Consider the following 20,280-nt stretch of genomic DNA (forward strand, 5'->3'; position numbering starts at 1 on the left):
AAAACAAACCAGCGGGTAAAAAAATATGAACATATCAAAACAAAACTCGAAATGAAAACACATTGAATATGCATGGTTTTTGTTTAGGAAATTTGTTTACCGTATTTTGATTAGATGTTGAGAGTAGCTGAGTTTATGCCGGGCGCTTTTACATTTGTTTGCTTGTGTCTCTTTCATTTTTTGCTTCAATTCATACGTTCTCTCATTAACAAGTTTTCCTTATTTGTTGTCTCCCTTATATGCGAACTGCAGTTTGGACTGTAGTTTCCAATTTTGTCGCGCAATTTTTAATGCATCAAAAATTGTGATTTTGCCAAACTGAAAGACCGATCAAAATGTGTTTCAACTGAAAAACCCCTGTACGTCTCATGTACTCCGCCTCATTTAATATCCTATTAACAACACACATTTTTTTCATTTTGATGGTTCATTCAACCGTAATGCGTTCTTTAGCTTTAGTGTAGAAACGAATTAATAGCAAAGGAACAAAATAAAACGTGCATAAGCATGCATGCGTAGATGAAGGGGACAAAAAAAAACAAAATAAAACATTCAGAAATCATGCTTTGCTTTAGTATCAAAAATTATCCATCAGCTTGTAATAATTCAATGTAAACAGTAGTGGATTCGGATATGTCCGTTCCGACCTGTGGTTAGTGCGTTTGTTTTCTGTACTTCCGTTCGTTTTTTTGGCTATATAGCTCTACCGTCCACTAGCCATCTTATAATTGTAACCCAACGTTTGCTGTTGCTTTGCTTATATCTCTGATGCTCTGATTTGCATGCGTTGCTTTGCTTCGCGTGTCGATTCAATAACACAATGGAGAAATTTAAAAGAAAGGAAAAAAAATCAAAGACTTCATTAACAGGCGGCGACTTTAAAAGTTCTTTGCTTACGCGGTAGGTAAAGGGAGATGGGCTTCTCTCTTCCACACCGACCTATAATGTCCCTTTTTCCACTTATCACTCTACACACTTGTCTGGTTTAGCTACTGCGTTGCGTTTCTGTTTCTTGCTGCCTTCTTCCAAGCGCACGCACGATACACTGCCCTGCTCTCCATACCGATTGCGGATTCTTGCTCGAGTAGCTTTTCTGCTCGCTCCGGCTGGTGGATGTGTGGTTGGACATATTTATCCAAAATGTCCACATGCTCACACACGAATACACTCCAAAACAGTGTTACATATTATCATGTTTAATATTATTGTTCCTGATGCGTCGTATTTTAGCTGCTGCCTGGTTTTCCTACCCAAACCCGGTTTCGAATGTGCTCCCGTTCGAGCTCATCCAGTGCACATACACAATTCAGTCGACGTCGCGTTTGGAGCGATCTGCGTTTTGCTTCAGATTTGACCTCTCCATTTTTGCTTATGTTTACCTATATATGTTTGCTTCTCTGTTTCTGTTCGTTTTCGTTTGCATTGTGGTGTTCCATTAGTTGCTTTCTACTGAGTTTTGTTTCCGTTTGATGCGCGTGCCGTGTTTTGGTTAGTTTCAGTTTTGTTTTCTTTTAACTTGCAGGACACTTTTAGTAATATCCTTTTGTGTTTCGCTATCTCACGCGACGCCCTACCCTGTTACCATCAATCTGTTGCTCAGAGCCAGGAGGGACTGCTGTGCGCCCTATCCGGAAGGAAGCTGATGGAGTGGGGAGATGGGTGTAAAAAATGCCTGTACACAGTCGGGCACCATGCGTACGATGGATGCTCATAAGGGTTTCGCGTCATCTTGTAACCTTTGCTGGACAGATACTAATTCGCTGGCTTGTTTTTACCTTTTTGCTGTGCTATGAGTGTATCGCGTTTGCCTTTTGGTTCGTTTTGGTTTTAATTTAGTTGCTGCGCTGCAAATATAGCTATAATACGGGTTCTAATAGCAGCTCATTATGTTCCCTCTCTCTCTTTCTCTCTAGCGGTAGAGAAACGGTACAGTCTGGCTTAATTCAATTCCACCACAGACACCCCATACCCCCTGGGCCACTCGTCTCTATGGTCGGATTCGATTCCGTTTGCTCCGACCCGCAAGACAGTGTGCAAAGGGTTGAGGTTTACGAATGTTATACTATCGAGAAGAAGGAGCTGAGCACACATACAGCCAAGAAGAGAGAGGAAAGCGACAGATTAACAATAAAACTTGGACCGGATGTCCGCGAAACGGTATCGGTAAAGCATGGCTGGAATAATCGGTTTTTGCTTCAATATCTTTAACGGTGCGTATCGCAACGACGGGAAGTGTGGCATAGATGGACGAGAAGAAGGGCCGTGCTTGTGTGTGCATCCGCAGTGCATTTGCTGATGACTGTAAGTGTTGGTGAGTTGTTTGTGTGTTTGGTAGAGTGTGAGCTTTTAAATGGTCAGTATGCTGGATGATTAAAGGACACTGTTTATTCGCTGCCAATGAAACGTGCGTGTTTCATGTATTGGTTGGACAGGAGCTTGGTCACATTACTCCACAACCTTCAAAACCTTGCCGATAGCGATAGTTTTATCTGCGAGAAAGGGAGATAAGAATAAAATTTAATATTCATGATTAAACTGAGAACGAACATTCACAACGTCGCGGTCACTCACTTTCATCTCGAAGCGTGAAGCGACCCATCTGGGGGAATAGTTTAAACTGCTCTAAGCATATCAATCCGGAGCATTCAATCCTCATAATGGCGACCTGATCCTGCTTCACAAAGCGCGGCCTTGTCTTGGATTTTTCTCCCGTCTTCTTATCAACTAAACAAATAAGAGCCTGTAAAATAGAAGGAAAAAAAAACGTAATAATATGAGGGTCATGATCATGAACATGAGTTACGAAACCTTACCTTAACAGTAATCTCCTCAGCGGCACAGTGTATATGCATTACGGCCGAATATCCCGCACAAATGATTGACTTGTGTTCTAGGATGACAACCTGTGCGTCGAAAATCTTGCCCGTCTTGATCGGATTGGAAGCGTCACAAAGGACGAATCCAGGTGAAACGTCCTCCTCCTCTATGCCCTATGAAATAGCAACGTATGTAAGTACAAAATTTTACTTCAATTCTGATTTGAAAGAGGTTTGCGGTGACAACATACCTTTACTTTGATTTTCACATTTTCACCAGGCCCCACTGAGGTTACCTCTTCATCGTCGGACCACAGCTGATCAACGCACACTTGTGTCTATAAAAAGAAAGGTGTAACAAATACACATTTAAATAATTGTTCTTTAAAACATTTCCGACAACTACCAACTAGCTGTCATGTTCATACTCACTCTATTAGGCATCACTAGCAGATTCGTGCCTTTCTTTGCCACACCAGATTCTACCTTGCCCATCAGCACCGTACCCATGTCCTTATATTTGTCGACGATCGGCATGATGAATGGTCCGTCCGTTTTGCGATTGAGTGACGGCAGCTCGTCGATGAACGGAATAAAGGCCGGACCCTGGTACCAGGGGCACGTGGAGTCGTCGATTGGTTCCCGCAAACCTTGCCCGGTAATTCCGGACACTGGCATGAACGTAAGATCCTTCACCGGATTAAACCTGTAAAATTGCGAAGGAAGATTACGTTAACTTCGATGCCTTTCCTTTAAATGTCGCTATATCATCCTACCCTAATTTCTTGAGGTATGGTAATATTTTGTCTTTGCATTCGTTGTAACGCTCAAGGTCCCAGTTAACCGTCGGGTCGTCCATCTTGTTAACCAGCACGACCAAATGCTTAACACCGGCCGTCTTTGCCAACATAGCGTGCTCTCGCGTCTGCCCGCCCCGGTCGAACCCGGTTTCGAATTCACCCTTTCGCGCGGAAATTACCAGCACCGCCAGATCCGCCTGGGCAGCACCACCGATCATGTTTGGCACGAAGCTCTTGTGCCCGGGTGCGTCGAGGATGGTGAAATGTTTCTTCTCAGTCTCAAAATAGGCACGACCAACTTCCACCGTTTTTCCCTTGTCACGTTCTGCGGATGAAGGTGGACACAATGATATTAGGTATTGCTTTGTTGTTCTTTTGCTGTTAGGGGCAGCACCATATCGTAACATACATACCTTCCTGATTCGTGTCGAGCGCCCACGATAAGTACCAACTTTCTCGCGACTTTTCACGCGCCTCGCGTTCGTACTTTTCGAGTGTCCGTTTGTCTACCATTCCGGTCAGTGACATGATCTGTCCGCCGATCGTCGATTTTCCGGCATCTGTTGTGAGGAAAGCAAACCATTGGCGTTCATTAACGTCATCCACGTGGCAGTAACCATATATTCATAACAACACCCACCGACATGGCCAATGAAAACCACATTCACGTGTTCCTTTTTGCTTCGACTTTCCTCTACCTTGGGAGGCTTCTTTTTCGATACTTTCGGGGCCGTCTCACCGTCCACTTCACCGTCATCCAATTCCATTTCCTCATCTTCCGGCGTCAAAATCGAATCCTCTTCGGCGTCCCAACTGTCGAGCGGTTCACTTTCTGTGGATATAAAAAAAAGGATAAAACATTAGCAAAACACGATCTTGGCGTGGTTCATTTTTACGCTTGGTCTTTTACGCATATTTTTGTGGATAAGCTACTAAGCGCAAAATAAAAAATAGCATGATGACGACTGGGAAGTACTGTTTGACGAAGATTGTTAGCAGTAAGGCTGAAGTGCGTCAAACCACCCACTGATAATCCCTATGGGCTGGTTAGGATAGAAAAACACCACAATTCTACTACAGGAGATTAGTATCCCACCGTCTGACGCATTCCTAATTGGGTGCCCCCCACCCACTCAGTGGAAAGAGATAACATTAAATTGGTCTCTGCTCCAACACCATGCGGTGCATAGGAACACCAACAGATAAATTGTTTTCTCATCTTCGAAGGTTTATTCAAATTGAAACCCCGGTGTAGGTTTAATGCGCCTTCGGAACGGGATTCAACCTTAATAAAAACACACTTCCCACACGAACATAACAGTACACCACCATGGTCAGTCCGAAATTGAGGTCACAGGACAACGACGCAAAGAAAACGGGGCCCCGACAGTCCCATCAACGTACGCCCGGTGGTTGGCATATGGCATCGATTTTTATTCAATCAGCTACACCTTTTACCAAACTTCGCACTGCACTCGGTCGGAGTAGCGGGTTTACGTTGGGAACTCCCGCCATCAAATGTGTGTGTGTGTCGGAAGACGCCACTACTCCCACGGGTTTGAATGATTAATGTAGAAACGAGCGAGAAGTGGCACACTGCAGATGAAGATATGCCATGCACAAAGGGATTACCGTTGTAGACACACTGAAAGCTAGAGCGCGAAGGATCTATCTGCTCCTTGTGTTGTACCATGACTTTACTCCACACTTGTGTCACGTTACGGTTGGTTTCGTACTGGTAACTAAAGCCTATTTTTCCTCTCTAGAGAATAAACGATATAAAATAAAATTCTATCGATGACATCATCGTATTATGCTGAACGGGCAGACGACCACGGGTGATGCAGTGGTGGTACACTAATTCCTCTACTAGACTAATCAGTCCTTTAACGGAGAATTGCTTTAGACACGCTAATCATCGGGTAACATTGAGATGGCGTGATAGTGACTCTCTTTCTCTTTTCTCGCTCTATTTCCTTCAATTTCCACAACCAGCAGTGGTTCAAAGCGATTTTCTTCCAAAAAAACACTTTAATTTTCCTAAAGAAAACAATCATATATACCACACATACACACTTCGCCGATATCTTCGGAATGTTTTACGCTCGTTTGCATCATTCGTGTTTTGTCTGCTCAATAATTCTGCAATTCAAATTTTCTGCAAAAGGCGGGAGTAGGTGAACGTGAAATATGGGACTAAATATCAATTTGCAACCATCTGGAAATGGAAAAAAATCCATCAGCCTGTGGGTGTTGGAACGCATGGATGACTGCAGAACATAACAAACTCGCCAGCGCCTACTTGGATGAAGTCGCGTTTCTGACCAACGTACTGACAAGCCGTACGTTTACATCGCCAAGAATTTTGGACCACGTTGTGAATTGCATGCGGTAGAACTGTCGACTAGTCCCTGGCGGAGAATTTGCGCCACCGCCCACCATGTGGGCACACGAGAACCCGAAACCAGCATGTGGCTTGAGAATGAGGCATCGCTCTTGGATTGCTGCCCATTCATAAAAACGAGGCCAGCGCTTCACGATAAACCGCAAAGATGAGCAGGGAGCAGCAAAAACAGTTCCCTAGAGCGATATTATCCTCTGTCGATGACGATGATTTACACGCGATATCATTCCCTTCAGGTGTGTCGAAGGATACAGAAGGTTGGTACCGACGGGTGCGAACCGGTTGCGGGTGACGCGCCAGTACAAACCGGTACTGTGGCGGCAATTGATGACGAAGCGAAGAATTTCGCGAAAACGGAATGGATGTTTGAGGAACAGCTTTTGACACATCACGCACTGCGATCGCGAGCGCTGCGAGCGAGACAGAGGACGCTCACAATAAATGAGCGAGAGTGAGACTTTCCCCACATATGTGTCAAATAGTGTGTGAAGGACCCTGAATTCCACCTGGCCACCTTCCCACTGGTAGCATGTGTTACTTCCTTTTGCCCATTTCAAGCAATCCTTGATTATTGCGGTTATGCTACTGTCGCCTCCCGGTGCATTACCATTGTTTTCAGGCGTTTTCACCGGATCTTCGTCTCGTTCCATGGGTGTCGGTGCCGACGAGGATGGCGGTGTCGGTGTGGCAGCTGTGGACGTCGGCGTAGTGGCACCTCCGCCACCACCTCCACCACCGCCCCCACTGCTACTGCCACCACTCGACGTGGCCGATGCCGGGGCGACCGGAAGTGGTGCTGCCGCCACCGGTGCCGTTGGCGATCCCGTTGCAGGTGTTCCCGCCGGTGCCGCTGCCGCTGCCGCCGTCTGCACCGCCGTCGACGAAGGTGTACAAAAGCTCGGCACAAACTCTACCGCATTCACGTTGAGCTTGCTGAACTTGGTGTTCATCTCGTTGCTATCGTTTTCCTGTGCCATTTTTCAAGCTCACTCGCTCACTGTGGCGCGGACGAATCTCACTTCTCACTTCTTTTGCTTTCTTTGCTGGCTACTGTGTCGGCGACGTCTCGTTTCGCTGCTCCGCGCAACCAAACCACACCAGAGTTTTCTTTTGTGGGATACCGCGACGGATCTGGTTTTCTTTTAAAACCCCCTTCTGATTAAAGTGCACTTTGCGTTGCGCTGCCTGCCTTGCACCGGAATTTCACTCTACGCACACACGCACGTACGTACGCACTGACTACACACACACGCACACGTAACGGTGGTGCGTGTGCAACGTAACTGACCAATGAGTTGGGCGCTGCAGAACAGGGCCGGGCGGGCTGCAGGAGTGGTCTCCAAGCCTGAACGGCAACAAACCGAATCCGGAACGGAAAAGAAAAACGGAAACTCCCCACCCACAAAAACACGGTGGCTCGGATACGGGGAGGACAACACGTACGTTTGCGTTTGGCCAAGAAACCACACACACTCACACACACGGGTACACGTTCACACCGCGAGCTCGGATACGACCGCCGACGTGGTACGGTTTTCGCCGACGGGGAGATAAAACGGAAAATAAGCGGAAAAACCTAGAGAACGAAACCGTGCTGAAAGGAAACTCCGTGCCGAGTTCCGTTCACTTCGGGCGCTCCAGTTTTCGCAGTGCTGGGGTGCTGGGTGCAGAAAATCGGAAAAATTTTGCTGCAACCACGCGCTTCAACTTTACAACCTTTTTGACTTTTTCTTTCTTTCTTTCTTCTCGCGTGCGCACCAAGGTGATTATAGGAATGTGGTGCAGTTTTTGACGCTTTTGGCACTATTGACACTTTTGATGGCAGCGAACAGTAGAGCCCAGCAAATTTAAAATTTCGAGGCAGAACGCTGTACTTTTCGAGAAAAACCTGCACAAATGCGAATAAACTTCATCATGGAAGAGTTTGAGCTTTTATTTGTACATAAAGAGCAATAGAAAGGGTCGGTTCAGTCCAAAACGGAAGAATTATTTGAAGCAGTACACAGGGTCGTGTTCCGGTTTTAGGTTTTATCGACGAACTGTGCAATGCTCATTTTTACGAGGTATTCCAAAATACGGATAGCATCATTTAACGTTATTATATGATAATTTAAAAAATTAAATGTATTTGCGGAAATTTTACTCCCCACTGATGACAATTTGGGAATGTCACTAATGGTGGCCGTGAGGGACCACACTGTGCTCGGCTTGTGACGCTTTGTTTACGTTTGCATCTGCCATTTGTAGCGCTTGTTTTTCGGCTTGCATTCAGAAGAATTGCGTGAAATCCCGGTGTTTTGCGGCTTTATTAATCACGATGGGCTCGAAGAAACACAAGAAACATAAATCGGAACGCAAGGAACGTGAAAGTGGTAAAGGTAGGAAATCTTTCAATAGCCTCACATACGTGCGTCGTAGGTCAAGTGTTCCGGCAGAATGTGGCATCATTATTTATGTGACTTATTAACCTTCTAACTTGATTTTATCACAGAAAAATCGTTCAGTCTTGATCGGCCACCCAGCCTTAAACTTATACTGAAAGTGAGTGGCAACAGTTCTACACCCGAGCATGGAAATGATTCGCCTGCGTACGGAATCCAGTCAGATGGAGGAAGTACCCTTTTCACCAGTACCAGCGGTGACTATCCGGAGCGCCATAAGAAATCGAAAAAGAAGAAAAAGAAGAAGGACCGCGAAAAGAAACACAAACATCATCACAAAGAGAAGCGTCACCGGCACCGAGGTGATGATACCAGTCACGGTGAGGAAGATGAGGAAGAGGAAGATTTTAACAGCTACGGTGACGAGAGTTCCCAAGCCACGGTGGATCCGATGTCGAACGTGCATTATCCGGCAGCAAGTTCGGTAGCGGCTGCTGCGGTTGCTGCCGTGGCCAGTTCATCGCTGGCAGCTCAACCGGTGACGAAACCGCTGCTACCGGAAGCACTGCTGACACCGAAGCTTGAATCGGACATTGAGCGGGAATCCATTCCCGAGTCTGCAGGGGAGCACGATGGGGTGATGCTGGGTGGTGGACTTGTGCCTAAGGAAGAGCTTACTACAGCACCAAGCTCAGTGACGACCGATGAGCCACTGCAAAGCCCTGGCTCAATGCAGTCCTCTTCGCGACCGGGCAGCAAGATTGATTTCCACGATACCAGCTCGAGTCAGGCACCGAAAACCCCCAACTCGGATTGTAGTGGCCGTGAGCCGCGGACTTGTGTGCTGAAACAAAAACAGAGTCGTTCGCCACTGAACAAACTGCTTGACCATCTGCTGAAAGCGTTGGAGAAGCGTGATCCGCATCAGTTCTTTGCATGGCCCGTTACCGATGATATCGCACCGGGTTATTCGTCAATCATTCTCAAACCGATGGACTTTTCCACCATACGGCAGAAGATCGAGGACAACGAGTACGGTTCGGTGTTGGAGTTCAGCGACGACTTCAAGCTAATGTGCGAGAACGCGATCAAGTACAATCATTCGGAGACGGTTTATCATAAGGCGGCTAAGAAGCTGCTACACGTTGGTGCCCGTTTGCTGCAGACGGACAATCTGATGCGCTCGTTACGCCCGCTGATGACGTACATGCGCGAGTTGACGGCAAAGGAGCTCGGGTTTGAACCACCGATCGGATCGGCCGATGGAACGGACAGCGATTTCCATCATCAACACCACACGGCGGATTCGGCCGATGAGGCGATGGCGGCCGCCGTCGACGAAGGCATTAACGCGCAGATTGAGGAGGAGGAAAAGCGAAAACAGATTCGATTAGATAACAATCCTCATACCAAATTCGAAGCGTTCGTTGACGATTTCACGGAGGACGAAGTGTTGGCACAGGTCCAGAGTGCGGCACTGAACGCTAGGACGAAGCTACTGAAGCGAAAGTCGGCGCACAAGCTAGGATTTCTGAGACAGCACAAGGACGGTACGACGTCGATGAAGATCCTGCTCGACACCAAATCGGAAGGAGGCGAAGGAGGACCGGAACGGACGGTGACGCTAGGGGCGCACACGGGTAAGCTGCAGTACGGCACGGGACAGCTGCAGGGCTTCCGGGAGGATCGTCGCAACAGTGCAAAAATCGTAAAACCTCTCAGTTACGGTGCGTTTAGTTCGTTTGCTCCCGTTTTCGATTCCCGGTTTGCCAATCTCAGTAAGGAGGAAACAGAAATGGTGCTGAACACGTACGGTTGTGAGACAGGTGCTGATTACGCGGAGAGTATTTTACGCTTCGCAATGGACAGTCCTTTTGCGGCTGGGATGGCGCACAATTTGCTGGACGTGTTAACGAACGGTGAGCATCGTCAATCGTACGGAAAGCTTTACGAATCGCACATGCAGCGTGAAGAGCGTGATGCCGTTCGGCATACCTTTCTCGATCCGGTTGAGGTGGCCGAAGAGGTGAAGCGATACGCAAACGTACGGATCGATTTCGACAGTTTGCGGTCTCTTTCGAACCATGGTGTGGATATGCAGTTCCTGGACGAACTCGAGTGTCAGCTGAAGGGTGCCGAAATTGGTCCACAGTTGCAGCAATCGCTAAGCACTAACTCGGATCTGCTGCAAAAATTGCATCAGCTGCAGACGGATCGGTTGTCGGCTCCGTTGCCAGCACATCTGTCCCACATTCAGCATCCGTCAGAAGGTGAACTGGAGCTGGCGGGCCAGATTACGAGCAATTTGACGCAAATCGCCAAACAGCTTCCACCAGCAGCCATCGCAAATCCTCAGTCATTGAGAAAAGCGATGGGGATAAGCACAGGTGAGTGGGTTAATAGTTACGAATTGTTATAGCGAAAGATTCTTTTCAATTGATACACTTTATTGTAGATGTATTTCAAGCATCGTCAGGAGGAATCCCGCCATCAGTACCTGCACAAACGCTGCAAGCACCACAGCAACAGCAACAAAACGAAAACGGGACGACCTCTCACCCGACCGGTAGCAGTATTTCGAACGCAAGCCAAGCACCAACACCGACTGTTGGTTAGTAAACGAAACCAAAAAGCAAATGAAGCTGAGCTAATGAAAATAAATGTAACTGATAATACGTATTTCCGCTTCGCAGACATTGACACTACGCCGATGGATATGGATCTCGAGCCGGAACCCATCTCTCACCATCACCATCAGCACCATCCGCATCCGCACCATCTCGTCCGGCAACCCTCAACCCAGCATCAGTCGATTATTCAACCGAACCCGGTTGTTTCAGCCACTCCATCCGTGGATATAGATAGCGAGCTGCGTGAATTTCTGGGAGGATCCACCCTAAACCAAGCCGGTCCCAGTAGTAATACGCCGGATGGGACGGAATCATCCGATGCGGCTTGCATCGAGCAAATGTTGATGGATTGAGAATAGAGTAGTTGTGTTTGTCTCTGTGTGTTTTGTTGTAGTAGAACCGTAAGAAAGCATTGTATTTTTTATAAAAGAAAACAAATGATAGGGTGTGTTATATTAAGCAGAGGATGTATGCATATTTTTTATCAGAACGCGTCCTTTCCGTTCGCGTTTCATTGAATGGGAAGTCCCGTAAGCTTAACAAAACAAAAACTAACTCAAGTTGAAAATATCATTGAAATTTTAACTTTCTTTAGTGTACGATGCATTTAGATTAAATAAATTGACACAACAAAAACATGTATTTTAACATGAGCGGTATTTTAGCCCTATCGGAAGGAAAATGGAAGAGGCGTGCCAATGAAGAACACTGCGAGCCGTTCAACACCTTCATTGTGGTACGGAGACTCGACAGATTTTCCTCCTGAATGCAATTGGACTATCGAATACGATAAGACTGCTTTCCCTGAAACAGTGTTCTGAGCTTATGTAAGCCTAAAATTACATGGAAATTTGAAATGTTGTACTTAAACGATGAAACACAAGAGACTAGCAGATATATATACTTCCATTTTATTATTTTAAAATTAGCTTCCCTTGAGTTTAACTCAATTTTCGCACATTTAAAAAGCATCAACAGGCCTTTTTCATCCACTGGACTACGAATACCACGTGTTGCAATAACTGTTGTCCGTACTGTCGGGATATTTTCCGTTTACTTCCACGGTACAGCATGGCACACCGGGCGTAGTAAAGCATCCCGGCAGGAGCAACCTGGATTGGGATGGGTCGAAGAAATTAAAAAGACATTAGCGCACGGGGGGAAAGAATGTCGTGCTTTTATTGCAACTCTGCTCTCGCACGTTCGCCGTCTGCCTGTGACGCCCACGAAATTATGCAACAAAGTGCGCGATGGAATAGCACTGGAAGCACAGAAGAAATGAGCAGAGTTTCATTTTCAAGAGCACGATACTACCAGCACCAGATGACGGTTTCAGGGCAGGATGAAAGTTTCTTCCGCAGTTCGTAAGACGGCTCTGCACAGGGCTGCAAGTAATAAACCGTCAGCGACCAACTGAGGTAAGCACGGCACGGGTTGCTTTTGCAATGTGTGGCTCCCGCCACATTTAGCGACAGAAGAAAGTTAGCCTTCCGTCGATAAATTATAATCCACGGTTGATTGTTCCGTTTGGAAATTAATTAATGATCCGTAAGCGAAGTTGTGGCGAATACTATTCATTACAAATTATCTCTTTTGCCGCGTTATAAATTATGCGCCCGGGAAAACATTTCCAACAAACAAGCATAATCGTGTGACTTAGCGCACTCGTTTCGTGGAGACTTTTTTGTGTGTATTCTTTCTCTGCCTGCGTTGTCTTAATGGAGCTATAACTTACCATGCGCGAAGCTTTTATTTTTTGTTTTGTTTTATTACAGCCGGTAATTAATGTAATGTTATCGTGAAAGGGAAACACTTACAGTATGCTAATCGTGCCTTCTCCTATGCGTGTTTGTTTCTTAACGGCATAAGCAGTCATGCCAATTCCTGACCCTTCACAATTTGGTTCAAAATTAAATCAAGCTCTGTGACGAGCCATTGTTGATCGCTATAATTTATACCACGATTTGTAGACCTCAGCCAATTGCCAGACGCACGGTAACGGTCACTCGGTAATAAAGGCCACTGGAACTCCTTACTCTGAGAGTAATTTTCTGTACCGTATTGGAGAAATGGCTTAACATTAAGTACACGCAATAAATGGATTTGTTTCCAACCAAATATACGAACGGCGACGAAGTTGGTGGTGTTCCTTTCCGGTGCTACCAGCAAAACAGACTATTGGTTACAGTAATGATGGGGAACGCATAGAAAATGGCTTTGATTTTGTGGCGCGCCATCTAACATGAACGATCCATTTGCATACGAATTAATTTTCTATATGGTAGTGTACCGCAATACTAAGAAGCTTTCCTTGACGAATGGGCATCAGGAGTGCACGATGAATGTTTGCGCCTAAAGGTATGCAAAGTAAAGTTTTTCTTTTTTTAAGTGTCCTTTAGCAATTAGCAATTGCATACTTTCAGACGTTTTGCATTTACGACACCCTTCAAGGGTAGTTTGTAGACAATAGCCTTTGTCTTTAATTTTTTTGCAAAATTTGAAACATTTCAAAGAATCTTTAAACACTATTAAACCTACTTGCTGATAAAATACTCTAAATACATACAGTTTGCATTACATTTTTACTTAGCAAATTATTTAATCGCTTCTTCTGTAAATAGTTGGAATACCCATCTCATTTCAATAATATTGTTCCTGACGACCACGTACCGGGCAACCGTTTAACTATCACAGCATCTTAATTTGCCATCTTTAATGGTTGGTAGCAGCTGACTTCTGTTCTCAGTTCACATCTTACGACGGTCCTAATTGGAACACTCAACATGCAAATGAAGCTGACCAGTGTAAAAGGTGCATATTCAAATTACTGTCTTAAAAGAAACGAACTTGGGCGATTCCGTGTAGCACTCCTCCTTTATTGTCTTGCACCATCTTGAACAAGCTTGCCACTTGGCGTGATACACTTTCGTCCCACTTTTGCGGTCAGCCGTATCAACAATCGCCCACAAGTAGGGCATCGAAGATTTACGCAAAGTACTCTCAGCTCGGAAGAGTTAGCAAACGTGTGTGTGAAGCATTGAGAGTGTAGCTTGCTAATTGACACTAACACTAGCAGTAGTTGAAGGGTGTTGTTAAATGGCTAACCACGGTGTAGATACTTCGAACGAATGAAACCAAGCACCGTATGTTGATAGCTTTCACTATTTTTTTATCCTTACTGCGCAAGGATTCTTCACAACCAACCGGACATGAATATGTAATTGATGATTATCTATCAACATCGTCTATTTACAAGCATTCGGGACGAGCATTCGTAAAACTTAAATAAGGAAATTGTCGCACGATGTTCGTAGTTGATGAATAAATTTCCCGCTTAACTTCCTTCTACCAGACCTGGCCTTGTTTCGGTGCCATTTCCCCATTTGCCTTCAATCGCTTTACGGCCATAACAAATTAATTTCCTTCGTCCGATTCGAGTGGCTTACGGGAGGCTTCCAAGTGTATGGAAGCGGCGACAGGAAATTGTCCCGTTTTGAAAGATGAATGAATGTGTAACCTTCAAATTAAGCTAAATCGTCTTCTCCACGCTCCGAACTTATTTGCCGCAAGTAAATTGAGATCCAAAAATGTAGGTCAGGCAACTTATTAGACAGGAGTTTCATATTCCAATTAAAAATACGCAATTCTACGTTAAAAAAGTGAGACGAACAGCGTTACATTTTTACACAGCATCCTGGCTCCATTTCCACCCTGTTCCAGCTAGGCCGTTTGGGACACTAATTGACCCAAGCTCCGCGCCTATTCTGCCTTCGAGCTATTACAGTGTAGGACGCTGTTTTACGGCAGCATTATCAACACGTGCCGGCTACATTCTACCGAGGAAAGGAAGCAAACGGTATTTAGGCAGCGTTAATGACGCGAAAAAACAATGAGATGCAAATGATGCTCTCCGGACAGACCGTTGGGACCGGCGAAACGCGAATATGAGCTTCTTGTCAATGCTCCTCATTCTTGTCTTGCCTATGGTAGTATCCACCAGGCGGTCGCAAGCGAACGTAAATTGGATGCAGGATTGAGTGCACTGCCAGCAAGAAGTTTTGTTCGAAATCGGAAAGTCACCCCGAAGGTCAGCTGGCTTAGAGAAGGGCTCGGTTATTGTTGATGGGATTGTCGAAGTTAGTTCGAGCTGTAAGGCCGCTTCCCGGATGCGAACTGGAAGCGGCAACACAAAGCTGCAACCATTTAACTTAACGACCATTCTCATCACACGAGAAGGGGACTCAATGGTTTCCGGCGGGGTGCGACGTAAGAAAGGCTGGACTATTTAAAGCTTCACAGGATAGGATGAACAACGCTTTTCAAGGTCACTTCGTAGAGATCATGCTCAGAAACTCTCAACTATGTGACGCATCTGGGATGTTCTTAAATCGTTTCTTGGAAAGTAAATGGTTGGGAAAATGTAATGGCCAAGCACCCCTGAACCATTACTGCCATTTCTGTTGCTTTTGGCCAGCTGTTTATGACAAACTTTGCGTAAACTTTTAATCGTTCCCAGCCAACGCGTGCTCGTCAGGGAGTCTATGATGACGTTGATCTATTTCGCATCTGCTCGTGATGGATGAAAGGGTTTCCAAAAGGAAGGGAATCGCTTTATACCTATTATTTGAAAAATATATCTCTTTCAACAGTTAATTATGTTACATGTTAACTACACCTTAGGAAAAATCTCCATCGAGTAAGGGTTACAGCGATTGCGCCTAAATATATGCAAAGTAACGAGATTGCATGAAGACCAAAAACATTGTACCGAACAGTCTAACCCTGTATTGTTGAAGGATATTTTTATCGTCACAGCTACGCGCTACGCTTGTTTTTCAAGCGGTGACACCTGCAGTGTGGAATAAATTTGCCATCACTATTGCATTGCATACTATCAAACCCGTGAGAGCGTTCACCAGTTTAAGGAAGATGGATGAAACGGAGAGCATCCTTCATTTCGCTCAAACTTTCCGTCGGCTGGTCGGAAATTCCATACAAAACCAGCTGTTTTCAGATTGCCGATACCAGGAGAGCATCCACGGAAGAGCACCTAGTACAGCAATTTTGCTCGAAACCGCCAAAAGGTATGCAATTTTTAAACACTTACTTTCCCGTTGGTGAAGAAAAATTTCTTCGAAAACTACCAGTTTTCGAATGTATAGTACCAGGAGAGCATCCACGGAAGAGGTAGCTCCTGGTACTAGCGCCGTAGGGTATGCAATGTTTATACACTAAGCTTGCAATTAACTTTCAATGCAATGCGCCGTAAGGTATGCAATGTTTATACACTAAGTTTGCAATTAACTTGCAATGCAATGCGCCATAAGGTATGCAATGTTTCAACACTAACTTTCCATACAAACCAGCTGTTTTGAAATTTCCGATACCAGAAGAGCATGTCTCTCAAGAGGTAACCCTCAGACACTCAGGCACTCAGTCACTCAGTCACTCATGAGTGCCAGTCACCCATGAGTGCCGGTCACTCATGAGTGCCGGTCACTCATGAGTGCCGGTCACTCATGAGTGCCGGTCACTCATGAGTGACTGAGTGACTGAGTGCCTGAGTGTCTGAGGGTTACCTCTTGAGAGACATGCTCTCCTGGTATCGGAAATCTCAAAACAGCTGGTTTGTATGGAAAGTTAGTGTATAAACATTACATACCTTACGGCGCATTGCAAGTTGGTTACAAAGTTATTGTATGAACATTGCATACCTTACGGCGCAGTACCAGGAGCTACCTCTTCCGTGGATGCTCTCCTGGTACTATATATTCGGAAACTGGTAGTTTTCGAAGAAATTTTTCTTCACCAACGGGAAAGTAAGTGTTTAAAAATTGCATACCTTTTGGCGGTTTCGAGCAAAATTGCTGTACTAGGTGCTACCTCTTCCATGGATGCTCTCCTGGTACTATACATTCGGAAATCCTGGTGCAATTTCGTTTATACTTTTAAGTCACAAAGTCGATATTCTTCTCTGCATTTAATTTTTCACATAGAAACAAATGATTTATATAACCAAGGAAGATATTTTTGATAAATTTTTTATCTTTTAAATTAATTTTTTTGCTATAAATTAACTCTGCTGTCAAATTTTCAAAAATCTTAATATCGGCACAAATTTTAGGGCCCCCAACACGGTGAGGCCCTAGGCGACCGCCTACTCCGCCCACCGTTTGATCCGCCGCTGCTTCATCGCTTATCCTTCGTCGAATGCGTATTTTGCAATACACGCCATTTGCATAACTCTTTTTTCGTCATTCGTCTTCATCGACGTCCTGCCGGTTTGTCGTCATAGTTTACCGACATGCCAACAACTTCGGTTTTATTGCTTCCGTGATCGTCTTAATGGAGTGTTACGACCGCTGGAAGCTGGCCGTGGCAAGTTCGAAAGATAGAACTTTTAGCATTCGAATGCATGAACGCAGTTGTGAATGATGTGCACAAAGAAATGATGACATGAATCTTGCTTAGACGTTCGTATGATGTGGTTTTCGAATGGTAGTAGTTTGTAATGTTTCCAAGACCATTTTAGTGTGGCAAATGGGTACGAATTCTTTCTTTTATGATTATTGTCCCTCTGTGTGTATGGGAGTCCGATTCCGATCATTTCTCATTCAAAATTTCTTCTTCACAGAAAGAAGACAATCGGCAAACATCCTTTATTTTTCCATTCGGTGCAAAAATCTCGTTTGATGTGGTATGTGCAACGTAAGCACACCGGCGGGGAAAACTGCACTCTCATCACCATACAGCAAATGGATGGATTTACCATGTACATATCGTTTGTTAGGTCGTTTGGAATCCTTTTCGAATCCTTACCAAATCCAACTCGATGATGGATGCGGATGGTTAAAGCCAAACACCACTGCACGTGAATAACATGATCAAGAAATTGAACGTCTGCAGTATCCTCCGGGGAGTGTTTGGAGAAGCTGTATCGAATGTACCGAACGAATGTCTACATTTATGTCCGAACAGTGTACCGAGACCGGCGAAAGATGGACATTGTCCGGGGAGAATTATGTTATTAGAATTTATTCACTCTGTGTAGTTTGTGTGCTGTTTGTGCTTATGTGGTAGGTTGTGTTTGAGGGATGATTCGAACGATCATATATAATCTAGTGTAACGAAGTGTGGAAAACCTTGCTCGAGATGAGTAACGAAGATAGAAGGATGAAATATTTTACATCCAGAACGCTTTTATTGTGGAAATGGATTATCTTTGTAGGGTTTTTGTTGATGTCTCGTGAGCCTTTTGATTTTTTAACATTCTTGAAGATTAACCTACTACGTCATATCAAATTGATATATTCTGTTTCGTTCTTAATTAATATTCACATTTTCCAATCCTCCGAAGAACTGTATTTATTTCAAAGGTAATAAAGAAAACAAAACATTACAAGGCCGAAACAAACTATCATTGTGTTGAGCATTGCATATCATTAGGCGTTTTGTAAAGGTAAATATTGACTGTTGGCGTTTTTAATAAGTTTGTTTATAAAGTACACAAATTGGTAGAATGTCTTCCAGCTTTATCGGTACGACAACCTCAAGAAGTCTAGCCATTATTTTCACCCGTAGCTGGATAGTCAGCCTTGCGTACGGGGGATGGGTACAGATGGGATTTTGGACCGGTCCTGTCGTGTGAGGACAAATTAATAGAATCCTAAAAAGTTATCATTTTATGAACATAACTACAAGTTTTTATCTCTCAAACGCATGAAGACTAAGTGTATGAGAATGAAACCTTTGTCTGTTTTTTTTCTCGAACCTGAATCGTATTCGATTAACGATGCTTTTTTTGGAAGTGCATCCTGCAGCCGTATTGCAAGGTTGCAGAAACTTTCCTTCTACTGTGCACCATACAAAACTTTCCTGCCCTGCAGTTGTTTGGTCGTTGCGGTGGCGAAAAATGGTTTTGTTGTACGAAACTTTTTCACCATCATTGGTTCAGATTTCTTCTGAAAATAGGAAGTAAAAGTAAAGCTTACCATCCTTAGATTGCGGTTTAAGGTAAGCAGGGAAGGTAGCAAGGTGGGTTTTCTTTTCTCAGATTTTTGTTCAACAAAACATAACAAATGTTACCGCTAGACGTGGGTAATGTTTACGAAAAAAAATGTAAATGATAAAAGTTATCTCTTTTATTAAAACTCATCCCTTGCACTAGACGCATTTTATGGCAGCTTTATTAAGACTCAATAGAGTCTCTTATTCAACCACACGGAATCTACACTTAATAGTTTTTTTTCTTCTCTACTGATGAAATTAACCTTTTACCGCGGAAACGTCACGAAAGCCGCTCTGTTCCTTGCTCTTGTTCCTTTTCTCCTCACTCGCGTATGTCAATGCTGCGGAAAATGTTGAACCGTGGTGTAGTTCTTCGTAAAAAAGTAAGCGAAAATAGTTTTGTGGTTTTTTGATGCTGCCAACAGGCGCGAACGATCTCCGGCAGTCCGATATGAAGCGCCAGCACAGAAGAAAAACTTGTTTAATCCAATTAGAACAAGATGGTCGCGATACTTCCTTCCTCGCTAGTGCAAGAGAACCAGACTCGGTCCGGACGGTCCAGGGCCTTTTCTTGCGAGAGGTGTCCAAGGAGCAAAACGGAATTTTTGTTTCGTGGTGTACAAAAGCAAGCAAAAATGGTGGCGCCTATCAGCGTTCGGTACGGACGCGTGCTTTGTTGGTTGCTGTTAGTTAATAGCATTACGTGCGGTCGACGTCTGCGACCCACGAGCGAAGGTTTGACTATTTCATTTGATTAATTTATGAGCTATATCGAAAGCTACACCGGTGAGGGAAATGCCCACTGCTCAGCGAAAAAACGATTAAAATGCTCGAAAATAAAACCTAACGTGTAGGGTTCGATCGGGAACGTATGCCGCAATGGGACGGTCGGAACACGTGGAGTTTCGTGGGAAGTTAATTTAATTAACTACCGATTTCCGCTGACGACGTGTGTTGGCAAGAAAGCACTAAGATAATGGAAGGATGTCGTAAATAGAAGGTTTTTTTTTTTGGTTCAATGCCTTAGACACAAAATTTACTGCCAATAATCGTATCTTGCCTTGTGCGTTGCTTCGCGACAGGAGCCAAAACCATGTTTTATTGTGCCATTATGGTTTGAAAATAGCACCACAAATTAGTGGTTAATTAGTAGACGTTTTTCTGAGTTTCAATATGACGAGGTGTACGAAGCGATAAGCTCAAAGGGTTGGTTGTATTGAGAAAAACTTATATACAATATTT

General features: G+C 44.6%; 2 protein-coding genes across 2 annotated transcripts; one reads left to right on the plus strand and one right to left on the minus strand.

Annotated features, from left to right (window-relative positions):
• Positions 1 to 551: 551 nt before the first annotated feature.
• LOC128300951 (eukaryotic peptide chain release factor GTP-binding subunit ERF3A) lies at positions 552 to 7,745 on the minus strand. The gene is made up of 9 exons (XM_053037214.1): positions 6,628 to 7,745; positions 4,257 to 4,448; positions 4,030 to 4,176; positions 3,593 to 3,941; positions 3,249 to 3,522; positions 3,068 to 3,154; positions 2,814 to 2,990; positions 2,572 to 2,740; positions 552 to 2,489 (listed from the first exon to the last, which is right to left on the minus strand). Exons 1-9 carry the CDS (start codon positions 6,995 to 6,997, stop codon positions 2,446 to 2,448), a joined length of 1,809 nt encoding a protein of 602 aa, XP_052893174.1. The 5' UTR covers positions 6,998 to 7,745; the 3' UTR covers positions 552 to 2,445.
• A 552-nt stretch (positions 7,746 to 8,297) lies between these two features.
• On the plus strand, positions 8,298 to 11,651 carry LOC128302168 (bromodomain-containing protein 7). Its single transcript, XM_053038920.1, has 4 exons — positions 8,298 to 8,398; positions 8,512 to 10,788; positions 10,857 to 11,012; positions 11,095 to 11,651. The coding sequence occupies exons 1-4, from the start codon at positions 8,338 to 8,340 to the stop codon at positions 11,382 to 11,384; spliced, it is 2,784 nt and encodes a 927-aa protein (XP_052894880.1). The 5' UTR covers positions 8,298 to 8,337; the 3' UTR covers positions 11,385 to 11,651.
• Positions 11,652 to 20,280: the final 8,629 nt, after the last annotated feature.

This window comes from Anopheles moucheti, chromosome 3 (assembly GCF_943734755.1).
Source record: "Anopheles moucheti chromosome 3, idAnoMoucSN_F20_07, whole genome shotgun sequence".
NCBI lineage: Eukaryota > Metazoa > Arthropoda > Insecta > Diptera > Culicidae > Anopheles > Anopheles moucheti.

Bases quoted from the DNA above. Each gene is read 5' to 3' on its own strand.
- LOC128300951 (XM_053037214.1), bottom strand. From the start codon at position 6,997: ATGGCACAGGAAAACGATAGCAACGAGATGAACACCAAGTTCAGCAAG. The intron at 3,155-3,248 runs GTGAGTATGAAC...TTCTTTTTATAG, and splicing joins TGCTAGTGATGCCTAATAGA to ACACAAGTGTGCGTTGATCA. The intron at 2,991-3,067 runs GTATGTTGTCAC...GCTATTTCATAG, and splicing joins ATGTGAAAATCAAAGTAAAG to GGCATAGAGGAGGAGGACGT.
- LOC128302168 (XM_053038920.1), top strand. From the start codon at position 8,338: ATGGGCTCGAAGAAACACAAGAAACATAAATCGGAACGCAAGGAACGT. The intron at 8,399-8,511 runs GTAGGAAATCTT...ATTTTATCACAG, and splicing joins GGAACGTGAAAGTGGTAAAG to AAAAATCGTTCAGTCTTGAT. The intron at 10,789-10,856 runs GTGAGTGGGTTA...ACTTTATTGTAG, and splicing joins AGCGATGGGGATAAGCACAG to ATGTATTTCAAGCATCGTCA.